Raw genomic sequence first — 22082 nt, forward strand, 5'->3', positions numbered from 1 at the left:
ACTGCTACAAATAAAACCGAATAACATACAATATAAAACTAATTACAGCAAGATGTTTTGGTGAGATGTTTTGGTAAACTATGATTTTGGAGCTTTTGATTACATTTTTATCCTATGCCTTTTTATAGGTAACTGTAGTTACCAAAGCCGAAATCAAGAAGTCTTAGTGCAATGGCTTGTACACAGTTACAGTAGCAGTCCTCAGTTCTTTTTTGTTCCTTTTAGAAAACGAATTGCGCTAAATCACAAATCTGGAGAATTGTGAATCGAGCCTAGGGGTGTTCCAAAGCAAAAGTATTTTTCTTACATTACAGCTCTTCATTTTAATTATTTTCTTTATTTTAAGTTTTCAGGGCATTTTGTTAATGCCACGTGTGCAACACACAAACCTTAAGTGTATTTCTCTTTTTAGTTTTTTGCTGCTTTTATTTTAAATTTCTTGAATGCAACTGTTAATTTTAAGCTACATTTTTACACAACAGAACTCAAACACATTTGATCACCATCACAACTGTTGAATGAATAGAGTTACCATATTCTGCTGGTGTTAATAAAGCACCTCTCTGCACTCAGACATGTATTCAATCACACTGTTACCGTCCTTCTCGTAGTTCAGTTTAGTAACCCCGAAAAAACTATTTATTTTTTTTGTCACATTTATGATTATTTTAGGTTGCAGTCTGGAGCCCTCACCCTGTGTTCTCAATGAATTATACTGTACAGCAGGTTTATACAGAGAGAATAAAAATTTTTTTTTTTTTTTTTTTTGCAAATTCAAAATACAATGTAAAAATGCCAGTGTGAGTAACTAAAAGTGAAGCTTTTAAATCATTATATAAAAAAAAATTATAAATCTAACAAACACCAAATTTAATAACAGCGGGTATTGTTTATGTAGGCCTTGATCCTGATAGGGGAAAGTCTCAGTTACTTGAACCAAGTTTTTCTAAACTGCTAAACCCTCAAATTGAATGTTTCAGAGTTTTTGTAATTCCGCCCACAGACATTATGTATATATGTTTTTCAGACCGACCACTAAGTGAAGAGGGGGCCAATTATTTTTTTTTTTTGTGTGTGTGAAACCATATAAAAAAAAAACTAAAAAAAAAACATGCCCTTCTTCCAACACGGATTCACAGATACCACAAAGCACTCTGTCAGGTGACACTTATAACCCTCCATTGTGCTGGTCCAGGTTAGCCAATCGGAATCACCCAAGCATAGGTAAAATCCCAGCTTATAGTGGCTCAGCATGTACTGTTCTAACAATGCGAGTCTGTCTGCATCTGAAGACAGGTAACCATGAAACATTTCCTGATGTTCTGACCCACAGTTCATGCTGCCCCCAGATTGGTAGGCAACATGCAAGCCCTCTACACTTTGACTAAGGCTGTTCATTTTGAAGTTATTTTCAGATAAAGCAACATGCATTTACAGAATGTATTTCATGTTCCTTAGACCAGTAGTTTTCAACCTGCGGTACATGTACCAGAACTGGTGCGTGACAATTCTTTATGATGAAGTGATTCCTCAACCACAATACTCCCTCAGCCTTACTATCGTAATTTATCAATCTGTTTGTACCACTGAATCACAGGTTGGTTGCAAATGCGACAACAAAGTTTTGACAACTGTTTTTTTTTTATTATTATTATTATTCTCAGCAGTACAGTATTTATGTGTGTTCTGCTTTCATGTAATCATAAGAGCTGTCTGTGATACATGCTGTCAGGTCAGGACTTGGGAGCGGCAGCATGCTGTTTCCATATCACAACTGGACAACATTAAAGTTGTGATCACCAATTCCATACACAACCCTTGCAAACTATTTAAAATATAAACATGCAGCGTTCAAGTCATCAGCTCCATATATTAACTATTCAGCAGAATGAGTCAACAATTAAGCGAGTACAGACGAAGATTGTTTAAGATTGCACGGTTACTGGTACACCTGGTGGTCCCTGCTGGAAACGCTGGTACTTGAGATGAAAAGGTTGAAAACCATTGCCTTAGACCAGAACCCACGAAATGCAGTTCCATTGCCGAGCAGTTGTCTATTTCCTACTGTATGCATTCTTTCGATATTTAACCTTCTAGATGGGATGAACGGTTTATTTATATTGGAATGGTAGTTACAGCTGCAGGCACACAAGCTTCCTTAAAACTATTAGGCTCCAGTCTTTTTTAAAAGGAGAAAAACAAAAACCTTATTGACTTATTAACTAGTATGAAACATTTAAGTAATGCAGTAGATGTCTACAGCATTCTCAAGTTATTTGTTTCTCAGTTTTGAGTATTAAAAGGCAGCAGTTAACACGATGAATACATGGGCCACAGCACAATAAGCATTACACACAACAGAAGTTACAACAAATGCCTTTTTTGGCTGCAGGGAATGCATTGATTACAGTAATGTTCATTATTACAATTTGCATTCAATATACAGAAAACATTGCAGCGTTCTGTGTGCTACATTATGCTAGCATACTTTACACGTTGGAGCATTTCAGTACATTAACTTCACAGCATGTAAATCTTATGCTTTTATTCACCAACGTGATATTAAGTCAGATGGGAGGACTGATAAATGCGAGTGGCATCAACCAAAGTGACAATAAACAAAGTGATACTATTAACACCTTCTTCCATTACCAGATGTAACATTAGGGTTTGAATGTAAATTGCAAATATCTTCAATAAAAATAAAGGTTGATACTTTATGAGGGTTTTAATAATGCTAAAAAAAAGTTTATAGAAGTGCTGCCACTTCAGAACCTAATATTTTAGGCCATCTGCTGTAAACACAATAAACCTGGTTTCACCACACAGCGGTCTATCTCCTTAGAAGAACAGCAGTGGGAGGCTCTCTAGTGCACTACTATTCATCAGTCAAACAGACTGAACAGCTTTGGCAGAAATTAGAGAGCAGGATAGTCCTGAATAGAATCTCTTAAAATGCTGCAATGAAATTTAAGACTACATATAACTTTTTTTAATGGCTCTTTACCACTGGCTTGTCCTAATCTTTCAAGGGCTGCCTGCAACAATAAGAGGGTCCCCAAGGATCTCAAGCCACAGTCTCAGGGAAGAAACCTGACTGGAAGAAACGTGGTTTAAAATCAGCATTTTTTTTTTTTTTTTTAAATGTATGTTTTTACATATACAGTGTAAACTCCCCAGGTGTACAGACATTCCAAAAGCCAGGGACAGAGTAAACAGTAAAGGTATTACGGTTCAAAAAACAGGAAGAACTGGTAGCATGTGATGCCTATAAGAAAAAACTAAATCATGAGAGTGTAAAACTAAATTGGTGGACATCTATCAGTAATATGAAGGATAGTGCTGCCTGCAACTGAATTACTGATAGAACCCCTTCATCATACACACAGTTTCAAATGAAGGTGCTTGAGACGCCCCTTTATTCCACACACAGTTTCCTGATAAAAGACAGTGTTCCCTTTTAATTCAGCTTGGATTGGTCCTCTAACACCATGGCTCCAGCATGGAACAGAACATATGGCAATGTTTTAACCCCTTGCAGAGCTCCGATTACAAATCTTACGTAACGAAAAAAGGATGTATATATCCCCGTTGTCACAGGGGGTGCGTTCAGTAACTGAGCATCACAGAACGAGAAAGTGTCCGCTCACTCAGATCACTGATGAAACCTGCTCTGCAGCTCTGAGCTGCTCAGGGGGAGCGGAACTGAGCATGCCGTTAAGTGGGTTCTTTCAGAGTTGCTCTGAGCAGCTCACTTACTCAACGCACCCATTGCTTATGCTTGACTTTTGTAAATGTAAAACCTAGTGCTACTTCGGTCGTAATGGAGTTAATGATAAATGCATTCAATATTTCTGTGCAAACAGATGTTTACAGTTTCTTCCTGTAAATACTCACATCAGCATAACACACAATGCATAGTAAAGTGTAATGAAAGAAGAAAACCATAGCCAAACATTGCCAGCACATTGTACTGAACTGTAAATCCTAGAAAAGAATACTTATAATGCAAGCTTAACTTTCAGAAGGGAATTGACAGAGACAAATGACTTTCAAAAACTAAAAAGCTCTCCTGTGGCTTAAAAGGGCCATACATTATGTACAGCTGGTACACCAGATTGTAACATAACTAATATTCCATAGCCATACCAAGATTCCATATCCATGCCAAGACTCCATACCCAAGCCAAGAGCTCTTTAAGAGCACCTACCTGCGACTGCCATAGTTGTTCCAGGCTGGTTCTGTAATTTAGTTTTTTTCTTTCAGAAAAAAAATGACCCAAACTTGCACTGTAGTAAATGTGCTCTGTGAATATGACCCTGTGTACACCTCTTTTATAGGGACACTGCTATTAGGCTAATTCCTTGTTATCTCTGCATGAGCTCATTTAACTGCATCTGCTATCTTCTGCATCCATGTAAATCAATAACAAACATCTTGAAACCGGTATATTTATATGCAATCAAATACAGCCTGGGATATACAGTTGTGTGGGATTAGACTGCCTGGTAGCTTCAGTCTTGTTATCCATGCAGTGGAAAATACTGCATGCCAACCAGAGTTCAGTAATGGAATCTGTTGTATAATCGTGTTGTATAATGGATTAGGATTCTGCGCTATAGTGAAACCAGTCCTAGTGGAGGCATAAACAATGACTGATTTATAATTGAAAGCTATGACATCAGTTCTTTTACCAGCAGTCTTTCAAATCTTATTGAGAGCTGAAACAGCCCATTAACCCTAATGAAAAGAGGTCTACTTTGACTCCCAAGAAATGTTTGCATACTTTGATTACTCCTGTTTTCTATAAAAGCACTGGCTCGGCTACAAATAAAGATTTATTTGCAAAACGCTTCTGCTGGGCTTAAGGCACTGTATATGTGGTTTTAATTGAATACCTGTTTTCAGATTACAATGTTCCTGCAGCTGATTTAACCCTTCACTCTCTGTATCAAACACGTAGCTCCCTTTACAAACTGTCCAGAATGGTTTGTTCCCCCCTTTATAAAAGTTTATAGTTAAATGAAATTAAAGTCTAGCATAATGTAAAACATACTAAGCCAAAAGAGTAAAGCATGGTTAGCCTTACAATGATATTCAATTGCAATGCAGTAGAACTATGGGGGCTAACCTACTTGCATAGGGGCAGCTACAAATAAGCCATTGGTAGAATGGTACCACAGTAGTAACACCAGTCCACACTGGTTCCAGTACCTTATTCACTGTACTTGGGCATCAGAACCACTGTGCACGACTTTCAAATCTGTTGTGTTGCTTAGCGCTGGTAAAAATCAGGGTTACACAAAGGTGTTCTAATGTGTATGCAAGGTTAGTATAGCACAGCAACACAAGTACAAAACAAGGTCAAAAGAAAGCAATCCATGGTAAGTGTATTAAAGCATGCACAACTACAAATGTATAAATGAGGTGGTTAGCAGATGACTTGATTATGTTGTACAAAATGAAATCTGATTGCGGTAATTCATGTATGCTGTTTTTTTTTTTTTTTTTTTTTTAAAAGAAAGTACCCTTGATTAATAATAACTCACAATTAAGGGATCGGTCAGGTTTTTTAACACTTTTTTTTTTTAACCCTATATTTAAAAAAATCCATTCAGAGGTAAAATCGAGCTTAACCCTACAATCTGAGCCCCTAGCACACTGGCTGACTTCCTGAAGATGAATGTGTTGCTACTGAAAGAAATACACTAAAGAAATGGACTTGCACTGTGCTAGGTGTAAACTGGATGATTTCAGTGGTGGTGGTAATAAGTTCATACACCCCAGTATGTTTAGTATGTCACCATTATGCCCCTTCTTTTTCTCACCTCTGAATTACCCGAGTAATATACAGGAAACCGCCTCACCAAGCTCTGGTTTGGCAGGGGTCAACGTGTTAAGCTCTTTAAACTACAAAGAGCAGGTTTAGATCAGAAAGGAGCAGATTAGTAGCACATTTCCCTCAGCTGTGAAATCCACACTTACAAGGGGGTCTAAATCTTCCTCCGGTTATTTTATCAATGTAATTTACTGCCTTCTTGTGTAAATCGTGCTCTAGAACCACAACACGAGTCATACTACTTGTGTCCGTGGTAACCCCGATACTGACAGCATTCTAAATGCTACTTGAAGTAATGCTACAGTGTATGGGGAAGTATAGCTCTATATTACATGTTCTTTGTTACCCCTTACCTTTATATGATGTGTGCAATCCTTCTGACTGGTTCAAATTGCAACTACTCTATCATTTTTTGTTTTTGTTTTGACTTCTCTTTGGTTTTAGATGTCGAGGGCCAAAGGACCACAAAGCCATTTAGTAAGAGGTATTGTAGATGTGGGTTACATTTTTGATGGCTTGTTTTAGAGTTTCTGTATACAGTACCATGGTAAAAACACAGCACAGTGTAGTTAAATAAAACAAGCTTTACAAGCATGTGTTTAGCTGCGAAATCAGCATGGTATTTTTTATATGGGTTACTTTATAAGCACAGGTGGAATCAACACACAGGGAACAAGTTATCTTGTTAGTTTTGCTCTAGCAGAAGCATGAATGTTTGACTTCTAAAACAGCAAAGCAGCAAGCTGGTTTCAAGCAGATTTTGCATCTAAAACTAATCCAGGGAATGTAATCAAACTGGAATGCCAACACGGACTACCTTTCTGGTGAAAAAAGAATGTATAAAACAGCTTAACTACAGGAGAACATAGGAAACAGGCACCAAGAATAATGGTTTGGGGCACTTCAACTTTAAGTCTGGATTCTGCACATACAGCATTTACAGAATCTGCTGGTATGGTATGCAGCAAATAGGTTTTTATTTGTTTTTTCAGCTGCAGTGCTTGCATTGGTGTCAATAATATTTTCAAACTACCACCATGGATTTCACTGCTGTTTTATGGACTGTGCTGGACACTAAATATACCCAAGAAACTTTTACATCTATATCACATTTACCACTGGATTGTGAACGTTATAATTTACTTCCAGCAGTTCTGTAGTATTCCACTAGCAAAAAAAACAAACAAACATATGCTTAAAAAAAGTATTTTGAAGAAGGCATAAGTGTTTTTTATCCATGTATTTTTTCCCCTTTCGTTACATGAATGTGCAATTAAATAATACTATTAATGAAGCTGATAATGATCTAGTTTGCTGACTGTACAGCGTCTGCTAATGATTTGCAGATCTTTGTATTTTAATGTTCTGGATCACATCATGTTATGAATCAATACAACGCTGTAGCATTAAGGGGGGTTAAACAGTAACTCTTTGTATACCTACTTCTATTAAATACATTTAATTCATTATACCGCGCACCAATTTAGATCAAATAACTGGCGGCGTGATCTTCATATTGGGTCTGTAGCTACAATTTAGAAATAGTCTGTCTATCTGCGCCACCTACCGACGCGAAGCTGCATTTTTAGGAATAAGACAAAACTCAAATATTTTGTAGCCGCATATACAGACTCCACAATAAAATTAAAGTACAGTATATGAATAGACATGTCTATGTACAGAAAGTACTACAAATATAATAAATTTAGCCAGAATTGAAGCAGCCAGAATATAATTTACTTTGTATCTGCAGTTGCGTCATGTTCATAATATATAATAACTGTGTCTACGTTTAAAAAAAAAAAAAAAAAAAAAAAAAAAACAAAGAACATAATATTAAAGTCTACAATAGTGAGAAAAATGCGTGTTTCAGGAACCCTCTGCATATAAAAACTACACTAGCACTTTGTGCCAATATCGTATTAAATATTTATAAAAACCTTAGTGGTATTCTAACTAAGTGGTACTGTTTTTTGTTTTTTTTATTATTTTTATTCATGGTACTTTTGGAAAGTTTGGAACGCTTCTTGACACTGGGGCGCATGCATTATATTTTTTTTAAATAAACTGTTTGTACTCACGTGTTGCAGAACTCATTTTTTGCTGAAAATAATGAACTTTGCAAACGTACAGCAGAAACACTTTTGAAAAGGCGGATTTGCACATTCACTCATCACAGTCACGCAGGAGGCAACACCCGGCACATTCCCGCGGTATATAACGAGACCTACAGCTTTTCAGAATGGCGGTGTCTATAGAAGGGCTGCTGTCAGAGATTTCTGGTTTGGAAGAGCCCGTTGAAGAATTACGAAGTTTACAAACTGCCGTGTTAGCGATCCCTTTAAACACACTGAGGGAGACTGTTTCGGGGCTGCCGCTACAAGCCTTGTTTTCGCTTTTAAATACCGATGACAGGTGTGTATCTCTGCAGTGACTAGGCGACGCTCAGTCAAGGCAGGGTGGGCTTGAAATGAAACGGTGTTTACATCCCAAATCACATCCAACGTGAATGTAAAAATGTTTTTGAAATACAATTTGACATGCAGGGCATTCACTGGATATTGTGCTGTTTTAGCCGCGAATGTTTTAAAAATAACCGTATCATTTTGCTGAGTCATGTTCTGTAACTTCTAGATTTCCAATATGATATTAGTTACTCGCAGTTAATAGTTGATAGTTTCGTTCAAGAAATTTGATTAAGTTGTTAATTAACTATTAACTATTAATTTTGTTAGAGACAACGTAACTGTCGGGTATATATTAATGTGTGGTTGCTGACGTGTGAAACTACAGCTTAGTGCATTTGAGAGTTTGACGCTCCTGATATACACTAAGAAGCGCAGTCATAACATTACAAAAATGCATTTCTGTCCGCAAATGTTTTATCAACTCTAAGTGTAGATTTCACAGCTAAAGGAAATGGATACCAATTTGCTCCTTTCTAATCTAAGCCTGCTCATTGCAGTGTAAAGAGCTTAACACCTTGACCCCTGCTAAACTAGAGCTTGGTGAGGCTGTTTCCTGTATATTACTCGAGTAATTCAGAGGTGAGAAAGAAGGGACATAATATGGACATCAATATGTAGCCTACAAACACAGCAGGTGTATTTTAAATAATAAGAGCCACTCAAAAGTGAAGTCAATTTAAATAACCACTTAGTCACAAAATAGCAAAATATTTTACAAATAAAGGCAATACAGTTTATCAAACAGAAATGTAATGAAATTGGTCTATAGCAGGTCTCCAATCCTGGTCCTGGAGGGCCAGTGCCCCTCCTGGTTCTTGTTCCAACTGTACCCTAAATTACATCATTAAATCAATTAAGCTTCTAATAAGCACTTAATTGGTCTAAATAAGTAATTTAGGATACAGTTGAAACAAAAACCTGGAGGGATACCTGCCCTCCAGGGGTCTCCAATCCTGGTCCTGGTCTCTAGAAACAAAAATTCAAACTTGCCAGAATGGTAACGCATATTGTAATCAAAATGAAACCCACTGCTGCGTTAAATTGACTTCCTACTATGTGATCAAAGTTAAAATGTATTTAATACAATGGGCAGTGCAGCTGGTGCAGTAGTCCAGGGGTCTCCAGCCGTGGTCCTGGAGAGCCACTATCCTGCAGGTATTTAGAGGTGTCTTTACATCGTCAGTGGCTAAAGATCTGGAACACCTGTTAATCTTGACTAATTAAGCCAATAATTGGTGCAATTAAGTAAGAGATTGGTTGAAACAAAAACCAGCAGCCACAGTAGCTCTCCAGGACGGGTTGGCGACCACTGCGTAGTCCATATTGACATCAAAAAGTAACGTGCTGTCAAATGTAGTAGGACGTTGTAATTGTTGGTACTGTATACTTGCCACATGTAATGCGATAATAAAAAATAGTGGATAAATTGCTAACAGTTTTCTTTCTCATGGACAGGGAACAGATTGAACTTTGTGTGGTCATTCTTGGCCGAATTCTGCAGGTCCTTGAACCTGTTCGCTTGGTCCAAAATTTTAGAGAAGAGCTTCAAAGAGGTCTGAACCACCCTAGTGATTCAGTCAAAACACTTGCATTGGATCAGGTGAGCATTGGCAAAGTTTTCAATAAACATTTACAAAAAATCTCTTATAAAAATGTCAACGACAATAGGATTTATTTCAGATACAGAGTTTAATTTAAAATAAGTTTCTTTGTTTTGTTGCCTGTTCACATTGTATGTATACAGCAGGACTTCTCAAACTCGGTCCTGGGGACCCCCTGTGGTTGCTGGTTTTCATTCCAACCGAGCTCTCAATTACTTAACTATACCCTTAATTGAACTGATAATTTGCTTAATTAGACAGTTGCACTTCAAGTTTACTTTCAGCTCTTAGAATTGCAGAGTTCAATCTATCGCTAACATTTTATAAATAACTTGAACTGCAGCTGTCTAATTAAATTATCAGTTCAATTTAGGGTATAGTTAAGTAATTGAGAGTTCTGTTGGAATGAAAACTAGCAGGCACATGGGGTCCCCGGGACCGAGTAAGAGAACCCCTGGTATACAATATATTAATGCATTATGAATTATCTTCTAATTAATATGAACTTCGAAGTAATGCAGTTATTTATTCTTTTTCTTAAGATCGGAAGGATGGTTGAACATTCAGAAGCTGTAACAGAAATTGCTAATAGCCGTGAGGTGCTGAAGCAAGTCCTTCAGTGTATTGGAGGGGAGAAAGTATCTGTTGCTAATGAGGTAGAGTGTGATGTTTATTATTCCATTGTACTGTATCTTAATAACACTTTATTTTAGTATAAAACATTAATAGAAGATATCATTTGGAGACCCAACCACAATAAAAATTTCAATAATTTAACTCTCCCCCCCCCCAACTAAAGCTAACATTTAAAAAATCAATATGTTTAACAAGGGTCTCCAGTGATTGATCTTGTAAAAGCACCACTGCATGGTTGAATACGTTTTGTGCAAAAATTGCAGATCTTGGCTTGAGGCGTGGGCCTGCATTGCCCCGTCCACTTCTATAACCCCTACTGGTCAGGCAGAGATGAGCCACGGTAGTCTCCAGGGTTGAGTAGCTTGGCAGCGTTCATTGGTTGGGTTCATAGGGTAAAAAGGTGGTTACCGAAGGCCACCCGTAGATCGCCAGTCCTTCTCATCAGTCAGTTGCGGCGATGAGGTAACAGTTTCTGTAAGTCACTTTGGATAAAGGCGTCTGCTAAATAAACAAATCATTAGAAATAGCCATTTCAAAATTGGGTTTAAAAATAGAAGAAAGAAAATGCTTTACTACCCAATGTTGTAATAAAACACTTGGTATTTGTTAGTTAATCAAACATGTAAAATATGTTATGAGAGACCATTTAACGTCTCCTTCAGACACCTCGTTAAGCAAAGGTGGTTTGCTCAGCCACACTTCTTACAGTGTGTGTGCTTATTCCCTCTTCTAACTATATGTAAAACTGTTTTTGTATTTCCACTACTGTGTATTGTATTAACGTTCCAGGTTATATTTGATGCATTAAAACGATTAAACCCAATGCATATTTTGGTTTTCTTTGTGTAGGCTATAAAAGCACTTTCAAAATTGGCTCAGACAAAAGCAGGTTTGGATGCTTTATTCATGAGTGACTTGGTGCAAGACTTGAAAGATGCGATGACCAGGAGTGATGTCATAAGATATAGGGTGTATGAGGTAGGATTATTGTTTGCTGTTCTTTTAACTTAACAATACACCTCATCTAATAATGAAGGGTTTCAAGCACAGAAGACTCACTAATCTGATCCTTGGCAGTGCAAACTGACCTATAAAGTTGTCATTATCATAACCAGATCATCTGTCCCTGTATTTTTTATTGCTGATTTTTTGATGTAATGTAAGCATAAAACGTAATTGTTTAGGGTCACACTCTACACATTGAACAGGGTCCCAACTGAATCTGCTGTACCGCTTAAGATTTAAAATTCAAATATGGACCCATATGCACTGTTCGTGTCCTTTTGTAGTCACATTCTGCACATTGAACACATACACACAGCTTTGTTTTATAATTTGTTTTCTGTATGTGAGTGCGCTGATTGAGTTTCAAGTGTTTTAACATTTTAATCTCGTTTTGCTTGTATTTTTTTAAGCTTATTGTGGGGATATCATCTGTTTCTCCTGTCTCTTTGGGGTACTGTGCAAACAGCAGTTTTCTATCCCAGCTGATAGGAGAATTAACAGGAGATGACATTCTGGTTAGGTGAGTTTAAAAAAAAAAAACATTGATATAGTTAGTTTGTAAAAGCCTTGATTTGTTAAAACATGTAATGAATTTTCAGCTGGGATATTCAGCTGGAATATTTAGATGGAGCTGTTATGGCTTTGGCTTCTACACTGTATTTCATAAAAGCTTTTTGAGGAGCAACGTGTTTCATTTTTACAGTTGAAATTGTAAATATTAGCCATGGGGATTTTGTTTTTCTTTAAGTCATTAGCTAGGATAGGATGTATTTGTCTGGATTTGCTGATTTAACCTGATTTAAAAATAATTTACAGTATGTATTTTGCATTCAAGGCAGAATAATGTAAAAATATCAATCGGTATAAATGTGATATGTGGCATGTTGGTTGAATTTGCATTGTGCATTGTACTTAGAGCCACCTCTATTGAGATGGTAACGACACTGGCTCACAGTCAACATGGACGGCAGTACCTTGCTCAGCAAGGCATCATTGATAAAATCTCAAACATGATCATTGGTGCTGAATCAGATCCCCTTTCTGGCCTCTACCTACCAGGTAACATTTTCTTAAGATATAGTGTAATGAATATACACGAGGCAAGGTGATTTAACATGAGAATTGATGCATTATTAATAGAGGATTTGTTCATGGAGTACGGTAGCACTTGTTAGTAAAACAAACGCAGCACGCCACAAATGTTCATTGAGTGTTCTGTTTATATAACTACAATTAATTGAAGAGCTGAATTCAGGAATATTTTCCTTAAATCAAGCTCCACATCTGCTTGGAAACACGGTGTCATTTGGAATAATGTGATTCATTTGTCGTTGGATTTCAGTGAATGCTAGATAGATTTCAAAACTGGACCCTGTAAAAAAAAAAAAAAAAAAAAAAAAAAAAGTATAGATAGATATATACTGAACTCTTATTACATTTAAATAGAACTGGTAGTGGATGCTCCCACAATGAATGAGTCTTGAGAAAAGAGTAATTGAGCAGAATAGCCTGTACTTTATTTGAAAGTTTGAGGTGAAATTTTAAATGACTTATCAGCCTAGTCATGCAAATATTACAGTCATACAATAGTTTGTCTTTAAAATGTCAACACAGGTTAGCAAAAGTAATTCTTCATTGTGAATAGAAAAATGAATTTGCACGTGGCATTCAGTATACTGTTCACTTGATTTCACAAAGACCATTGCATACATCTCCTTTTACAATAAGGGTTTGAACAATAAATATCTGCTTTTTCTCGCTCTGCAGGGCTCGTGAAGTTCTTTGGAAACCTGGCTGTAGTGGACAGTCCACAGCAGATCTGTGAATGCTACCCTGCATTTATTAAAAAGGTATTTGAAATGGCTGAAGGGCAGGATCCGATAATGACAGGAGTGGCTTTGGATACTGTAGGAATTCTGGGATCAAACGTTGAAGGAAAGCAAGTTCTGCAGAAAACGGGTAAAGCATGGTATTCATTAACAAGGTTACTTTGTTATACTTCCTGTTGAGAATCATGTCCTTGCATTTCATAGGGATTGAATAGTGTGATTTGTTACTTACATTTGATTTTTAAAAAAAAAAAAAAATTTTAGGTGAAAAATTTCAGAATCTTTTGAAGAGGATGAGTCAACTGGCAAGAAATGCAACAACAGAGCTGAGAGTGCGGTGTTTGGAGGCAATTGCTTTACTGCTTACTCTGCCAGTAAGTGAGGACTTTTCGTACTGGCTGCATAGCATGTCAGTCTTCAGGGGAATCAGCTGGTTGGTTACCAACAGAAACATGCGTCTGAAGGCATGGGGACAATTTCCCTCGTTGCGTGAAGACTGCAGTACTTCATATCTGTACTTAATATAACTGATTATATTACAGGGTTTCTTGTTCTCTGCATTAGATTACACACTTATATACTGGTTATTGTTTTGGATGCACACACACATGTTAAACCTTTACATTTTACAATAAACAATACTACCAAAGGATTAAAGATGTAATAGTACAGCAGTTTAATATTATTTTGATCAAACACTGTTGATAAATGTTCTGGTAATGGTAATGAAGGTGTCCCTTGCATCTTGAGATTCTCTTTACATTGTGATTGAGTAAAGGTTTCAGTTCAGTATGATTTTCACAAGTATGCAGTGTTTGATATATTTTAGTATATTAAAACATTAAACAGGAATAATAAAACTCTGAAGCTGACACCTCAGTGTTATTTGGAGCCTCCTGGTATGAAAGCCTCAATGATGCTTGTTTCTTTAGGTAGAGCAGCAGACGGAGGACCTGCTGGCAATGACAGAGTCCTGGTTCAGTTCATTCTCCAACCAGCCCTTGGAGTTATTTAAGAATATCAGTTGCCAGCCTTTCCCAGAACTCCACTGCAGTGCACTGAAGGTGTTCTCGGTGAGTACAGAACACCCAGGCTCTTTGGCTTTGCAAGAGCTCAGAGATAGGAGCCTGTGCCAGTTTATTAGATTGTGTGTGTATAAGAATATAATATATATATATATAATATATATATCTATAATATATATAGATATATAGACATATTGCAACGCTATATGGTTATGTCTTTTGACAGTTTTTTTGCATTATTGCAACTACTTTTAAATTCTTCAGTTAAGATGCACATTTGTCTTTCTTATGTGGAAATATACAGTGTCATAACCTACACTATATCATTGAGATTAGGAAATGTATGTAAAAAGGGTGAAATTAAAAGGGCATCAGATTGCGTAAGCGGTGTGGTGCACTTAATGCAATTGTTTAATAAAAGGAATTTTTTTAATTCTGCACATTTTCATCATCAGTAAATAAAATCACATTTCTCACATCCATAACTTTTTGTGTTATTAAAGGCAATTGCTAGCCAGGCATGGGGACAGAAAATGATGATCGATACTCCTGGGTTTGTGGAGTATATTCTAGACAGATCAGCTCAGCCTGACAAGGAATCAAAGGATGCTAAATATGAAATTGTAAACACGCTTGTAAATTCCAAATCGACAGCCGGAATTTTTGGGAACCAGCAATACCTTCGTCTCAGGACATATCTACGCGAAGGACCTTATTATGTGAAAGCAGTTTCATCTGTGGCAGTTGAAGAAGCAGAATAAACAGATCACTGCTGGAAACTGTCCAGAAAAGCCAGGGTTTGTTTCTCCTTTTCCCTGATACTTGAGATATGAATATGAAAGCTTTCTCAGAAACAAAACATGGTTAAATCTAGTGTTCTCTGTAACGTAAAAGCTGCACTTTTCTTTAAACCATGTACTACAGTTTCTTTTCTACTTAAATTTTTTTCAAACATTATTATTATTATTGCTTTGGAACATTTGTGACGTGACTTGCTTCTTCAGTTTAATTCATTAAACAGGATCAGAAAATGATAAAATGCACTTTGCATTGGATCTTTTTAGGTTTGTAAACTACAGCCTTATATGAGTTGTGTAGTTATTGAAGTTGAATTGACACTTTTGAAACAATTTTGTTTTCTGATTTAAGTTTTGCTGTACTTGTGCTGTTGATGGATAAACAAAATAGATTTGTGTTTCTATTTCTATATTTTCATGAAGAAGTGTATACCTCAATAAAGAATTGTGTAGACACAGATATATAGATATTGATGTGATTTAGAGTGAGTGTTGATTTTTACTAATATTAATCAATCTAAACTAGATAATGAACCTTTTAATTAACTTTGAGTATGTTTCTATTTTAAAGCACATATTGGGAAACACTGTAAATACACTACACAAATGGCAAAGCAGTGGTACATATTATAGACTTCTCACACTTGGGAACACCTGCGTGTGTGTTACTAGTATGGATATTTTAAACAACATATATGAAGTCATCTTTCCCGTTTGCCACTGGAATGTAGCCCGGTAGTTTAGTTTGCTGTGTTCAATGTTCAGGGTAACACATAGCATTTATAATGAAGTATTCTGGTGTGGGTGCATCATAAGTTGGGGGGTGTACACATAATGTTACTGTGCTGAAGAATAAACAGTCATTGTGCATACATAAAAACAGTAACTGCTCATTAAATAAATGCACAAACTATTTTAAGCTTAGTTTCTCAAAGCATTTTAAAATAAAAGTATTTCCTGAAACCATGATTAGGTAGTCCTTGGTTTTAGTTGTTGACTGATTTTCTTTAACAATTCTTCGCTAATCATATTCCCTTCCAAGCTTAAGTGTTCCAAGGAACACCCAATCTGAGACTGCAAAGATTCCAGAATGGCATTGCCACCTTCTTGTCCAATACCATTCCAGTCCAGATCTACCTTGCGAAGACTCCGATTAGCTTTTAACATATCGGCAAACAGAATTGCTCCCTCATCTCCCAGTTGATTTTCATCTAGAATTATATGACTGATTCTAGAATTTATCTTTAAACTATCAAATAAAACTTTCCATCCTGCAGTATCCACTGCATTACTTTGGGCTATGCCCAAATACTGGAGTGGGGGTTGTTGTCTTAGAAAAGATGCCACACACTCTATTCCTTTACAGGTAATGTGATTGCCCCCAATGTCTAGTTCTGATAAGAGGAGGTCCTTTTTTTCACTTAGGTTTTGTTCTTTTTCTGCTGGCACTGGCGATACAGAGATCTGCTTCTCATTTTCTTCTTGGATATGAAGCTCTGTCAGTCCGTTTATTAATATGCAAATTCCATCATCTCCCAACGTGTTTCCAAATAACCTGTATGGAAGTAAAAGCATGTGGTGATTTAGTATGGCATAGCCGCACTAAGCATATGAATCTACAACTGGAAAGGTTGAGCATATTGTGATTGAGGGTGCCGCCAGTCAGTATGCTGGATGATTATTTGAACCCCAGTTTTGTGAAGACATATTTAATATAATCGTGTTTACTTACAGAAGACCTTTGACCTGTGGCTTGGCCTTCAGCAGATGTGTGAGAATACAGGCTCCTTGTGGTCCAATGTTATTGAGGTTCAGGTTAATCATTTCCACTTCAGATTGGCTGTTCATGAGCGCTGTTGCTAGAGACCCAAGTAAGTCATCAGTCAGCCCTGTGTTTCTGAGGACTAAATGTTCCACTATATCACAGGCCTCTAAAACTGCAACCATGTCACCCACCTGCAACGGAAATCAGGACAACAACACTGGTGAATATGTAGTACTAGGGCTCATAAAGGGTAAGTGTGATCCCTAAAGAAGTGCTTGAAAATAGAAACAAAGAAAGGATCTGGGAGAAGGGCAGGGTTGTTCTTTAAGAATATTTCCACTCCACTTCAAATTGCAATGTTTAACCATGCTTCCTTTAAAAAAACAAAAACACTACAAGGCCTGTATTCATAAAGCATGGTTATAGTGTGTTTAACTTTAGATGCGGCAAAATGTTACACATGTACTAATTTGAGTTTACTGTGTCCGGCTGAAAGGGCTTTCAGCTAAATTCCAGCTGGTATTCATCAAACGCCTTAAACATGCCTTTAACTACTGTAGACGTGGCTAAATGTAAAATATAGATACAAAATGATGTCCTGAAAATCAAAATTAAAAATATCTACAGTGTTACGGATGACCTTATGACATTGTGAATGTCAAAAAAAAAAAAAAAAGAGTTGTTGGGAACCAAGTACAGTAGACCAATCAAAAGAATCTTAATAATCAATAATGCTTCTTTCAAAAAATAAACAGTCATTTTTACCTCTCAATACATTTAATCCAATTTTCTGTTAAAGAACTTTCAAATATGTGATCCAGCACTAGCGTTGTTGTTAATTCATGCCATTTGGCAGGGTTTGGAAATCTGAACTATTTTGTCTTACTGTATTATACATAACAGAAACCACTCATCCTGTGATAGTCTCTGATCCTCTTTCTGCATTTCCCATCACAGCGGTGGATCTCACCCAAATTGTTACAGAAGATTTACAGTGCTTTTCAAAGACTACACACTTGGCTCTGAGCCCTTAACCGACTAATGCTGTCTTCTCTGTTTGCCTGTGTGGAATTTGCCATGCTCCTTTATTAACTGCTTGTGTGACAAGATAGGATTGCAAGGACATTTATCAGCCTTAACTTCCTGTGACAGAAAGCGAATGAATCCTAATCAACAATCTCTGTCCCAACCTGTGAGGGCGCTGTATAACAGGAATAGTGTGCCTCGTACTAGATGGCTCGACAGTTTATTCCAGGGTAAGTCACAAGCCGGCCATCCAGGAAGGGGGCGGAGTCACAATTCCAAAAGTCATCGCCCTAGTACGGTAGGCGATATGTCAGTCATGGATTGGAAGAAATGTGATTGAACTAGCTATTGGAGGAGGCGTGACTAAGGGTATTTCAGGCGATGTGACGATGCAGTCTGTTCCTTTGTTTTGGTTATGGTAAGTAACCGTGAGTGTTTTGTATTTGTGTTTGTTATTAACTGTTTGTTTGTAATTATTAGATGGCTAAGCAAAGCAGGAGCTGTCGCTATTAAGGCCGCATCCAAAGTGGATTGCAAACGATGCACCAGTCACACTTAACTGTCTATTCACCATCAGCACAGGAGCACCGCGAAAGGACGCGGAGCCGTGCTGGGACACTGCCTTTGTGTATTATTATTTTGGGACTGAAACCCTGTATTGTTTACACATGTAGTTGCCAGCATTATTATTTCATGGTGCCAAACCCTGAAAACAAATTAAAGAAACTGTTTGGACTGTGAACACTGTTTGTTGTTGTTGTTTGAGCACTGCATCACCTCTACACCTGTGCACTGCAAGCCACTTTGCCACACTTCCCCACATGTACTGATAGGATGGATTTGTGTGTGTGTGCATTTTAATAAGCATGTGAGTTTCAACCAGTTTTCTCAACACTTTTGCATAATTAAATGGTCTTATGCTATAGTATGTCAAAAGTTATCAGTTTTGAATCAAATGCACCAAAACACACCAGCACACCAGAAATAATGTACAAACTAGAAAGGTTTCTAATGCACCAAATCACAGCAATGTGTGCTGTGAATGATAACGCTCATAGATCTATTAATAGCCTGTGGTTGGCGTTTTCAGTTTTTTGGAGAGAACGCATTGTTATAAAAGTCTGTTCTGCTTGTTCCATTCATCCACCATTATTTAATTATACTGTATACTAAACAGAACATTTTCAAATGAATCCAACAAGTCATTCAAAAATGATGTTAGCCTTACAAGAAAATGTTTAAAAATAGGGTGTGTGCTGCAAGCTAGCATACCTAATATATTCTCCAGCGAAGGGACGCGCCACAGCTAATTAAAGATTTGTATCAGCCAAGATCCCATTTAGCCCCACTCCTTTGTAGTGTGGTTGCCAGTTGTTCCTTGTATTATTAGATCCTGTCAGTCTTCTCCTGTGAATCATGATCGGCATTAGGCATTGACAGACATCTCTCCTAGTCGAACTTCTTACGTCATTGTGACAGAAATATAATGAACCTTGGCTGTAAATCTTCCTCCCTACCTTTGAGGGCGCTAAGCAGCGAAAGTAGGGTCCTTTGGACGGGCTGGCCAGACAGTTCTTTCCCAGGGTCGGGAATTTGGTCAGTCTGGAAGGCGTCAAGACTCCATTGCAAGAACATATTGACCTGGAAGGGAAACGACGTAGCAGCTGCAGATTGTAAAGACAGCTGTACTCGTTTACCAAGGAGTCATGCGTGACGGCATAAAACGGGCCAGAGAATCGCAATTTACTCCTTCGCTTGGTTTTGTGTTAAAGACTAGAAGGACTGTGAGAGACCCAGAGAAACCTGTGTTTAAAGAATAACCGTGAGCGTTTTGTTTGTCTGTGTCTGTTAGTAATTGTCTGTGTTTGTAAACCACCAGAAGGCTAACACGTATTAGGAGCTGTCGCCTTGGGCCAGCACAAAGCCGGACCAGCACTTCACTACAGTCACTATAAATAAGTGTTATCATCCACTATGAGCACTACCGCATGCACCCAGCCTGGTGACCGTGGTAAGTATTATTATGGGCTGGATAACGTGTGTTTATTATTTGGCTGCAATCCCTGTCTTTTTTTCTCCATGCTTTACACATTGATGTGTATAGCCGGAGATTATTGTTAAATGTGCCTTTTTCCAAACTGGACTACAATTGTCTGTCGTGATCATTTCTGCACTGCATCACCTCTGCACCTGTTCACAATCAGCAGCCACTTTGCCACAGTCATCCACATTGTTTATTTAAAGTTGCCCATGGATATTTAGATACCCAAGAACTAGGCTCAGCGAATTCATTGAAGTTGTGTTTGGTGAATGTTCAGCCTTACCACATGCAGTGCTGTAACTCATGATGGGAAAGCAAAGTGTAAATGTGTACATTTCTGAAAAATAACTTTTTTCCATTCAGATGTTCTTAGATCTCAAAAGAAAATTTCTAATATAGGTCTAAATTGTTGGCTGGCACAATCTCCTCCTGGATAATTCCCTCACAAGGCTTCAGCTCTGAAAACGAGAACCCAGTGGCTCCATCCTGCTTAAATATCTTGATATACATTTGCCTGCAAATCATGAGACTGCTGGATAAAAACTCCTTTCCAGTTTCTAATCATTTAGTTTGAGAGGCTGCCTGTGCCAGGTCTGATAGCATATCCTTACAGTATTAAATAGAACAGAATTGCTACCACAGTACCTGCTTTTGAAGATACTCTGTTGTCTCCTGGACCTCTCTGCTCATCAACAACTTGATCACTTCTTCCTCGTCCATGTTGACACAACCCGTGGCTTCTGAATCACTTGCCCCATGGATCAGATCTGAACAAGGGGGACCGTTCTTGGTTTCTTCATCTGCATGGGGTTCATCATGCTGAAGCCTTGAAGAATATATGTTTCTTTTAAAAGCTGGGTCTTCAGATATAAGTTGTCCATTTGGTGAAAGTAATTCACCTACAACAGGGAATAGAGGGGACAAAAGGTATGTTTTTCTTGTTTCAATCACAATTTTTTTTTAAGAAATTGTAGCTATGTATTTTTTAACAAAATAATTTCATAAATCTTCCCCACTTTGAACTTCCATTAGCTAAATAGGTCTCAAATGTGCAGTTTTGAAAGAAACACATGTTATAGCACACATGTATTTTCATTTTAAAACATGACATCTGGTATTGCTTTAGGTTAAAGGAATTTCTCTGTTTCTATGTTTTATTCTCACATTATCTGTTTGCACTTGCTCTTCCTGGTTCATTTCACCTTAACAGTGTCTTCTGGCCCCAAGCATGTTATTGTCTGAAAGCATGTCAGTCAATAGAGGAAGCAGCTGAAGGGGAAATAACCCAGAAAGTGCAGGACATTCTAAAAGCATGGTTGCAAACAAAGATTTATTTAACTTCTAGTAGAACTAGATATCAGTTTAAAAATTTAAATGCATGTTAGCTACAATTACTTTAAAGGTGGCATACTTTCTAACACATTTGCTTACTACAAGCGGTGAAATACAAATGGTGTTTGCCTAATAAATCATAAATCTATTAAAATATGATTTTTTTTGGCTTGCTTTGCTCCCCAACCATTATGGCAAATACACATTTAGCAAGAAAATATATATAAAACAACTGCTGAAGGTAAAAGCCTAACAACTACACATAACCAACATTGGGTCACAAGTAGCCAATTCCTGCTTTTAGTCATGTATAATACCTACAGATTCTTTGAGAAGTTATAGTGCTGCATTTATTTGGGATTGAATGTCTTGAATTACTACCATTATTCACACATTTAAAAATGAGAATCAAAGACGCCCCTCCACTAAACCTGCTGTCCGATAGAGTGGAGCATACTCGCTCCGTCCGTTGATAAGTAAACCCACCACTGGCTGGTCTGCTTGCCAGTCTGCTCTGCCATTCCTTCCCTCTGAACGAGTGGGCACTCCCTGTGTGTTCACTAGCATCGCTCGAGTCACTCAGCTCCAGCTCTGAAGAGCGGCTCTCTCTGGGGCTGAAGACAGAGTATAGTTTCTCACGGACCAGTCTGATGTGTTCCACTAACGAGAAAAAAAGTTTAGATTACTAAATAGCATCAACTAACCCGAGACACAGCT

At 37.6% G+C, this 22082-nt stretch overlaps 1 protein-coding gene across 1 annotated transcript; it reads left to right on the top strand.

Moving 5' to 3' along the window:
* The first annotated feature begins 8055 nt into the window (after positions 1–8055).
* LOC121307511 (26S proteasome non-ATPase regulatory subunit 5-like) lies at positions 8056–15661 on the top strand. The gene is made up of 10 exons (XM_041239695.1): positions 8056–8255; positions 9764–9908; positions 10452–10565; positions 11395–11523; positions 11961–12070; positions 12467–12609; positions 13318–13509; positions 13644–13753; positions 14312–14452; positions 14908–15661. The coding sequence occupies exons 1-10, from the start codon at positions 8083–8085 to the stop codon at positions 15163–15165; spliced, it is 1515 nt and encodes a 504-aa protein (XP_041095629.1). The 5' UTR covers positions 8056–8082; the 3' UTR covers positions 15166–15661.
* Positions 15662–22082: the final 6421 nt, after the last annotated feature.

This window comes from Polyodon spathula, chromosome 56 (genome assembly GCF_017654505.1).
Source record: "Polyodon spathula isolate WHYD16114869_AA chromosome 56, ASM1765450v1, whole genome shotgun sequence".
Taxonomy (NCBI): Eukaryota; Metazoa; Chordata; class Actinopteri; order Acipenseriformes; family Polyodontidae; genus Polyodon; species Polyodon spathula.

Bases quoted from the DNA above. Each gene is read 5' to 3' on its own strand.
- LOC121307511 (XM_041239695.1), top strand. From the start codon at position 8,083: ATGGCGGTGTCTATAGAAGGGCTGCTGTCAGAGATTTCTGGTTTGGAA. The intron at 12,071-12,466 runs GTGAGTTTAAAA...CATTGTACTTAG, and splicing joins GGAGATGACATTCTGGTTAG to AGCCACCTCTATTGAGATGG. The intron at 14,453-14,907 runs GTGAGTACAGAA...GTGTTATTAAAG, and splicing joins GTGCACTGAAGGTGTTCTCG to GCAATTGCTAGCCAGGCATG.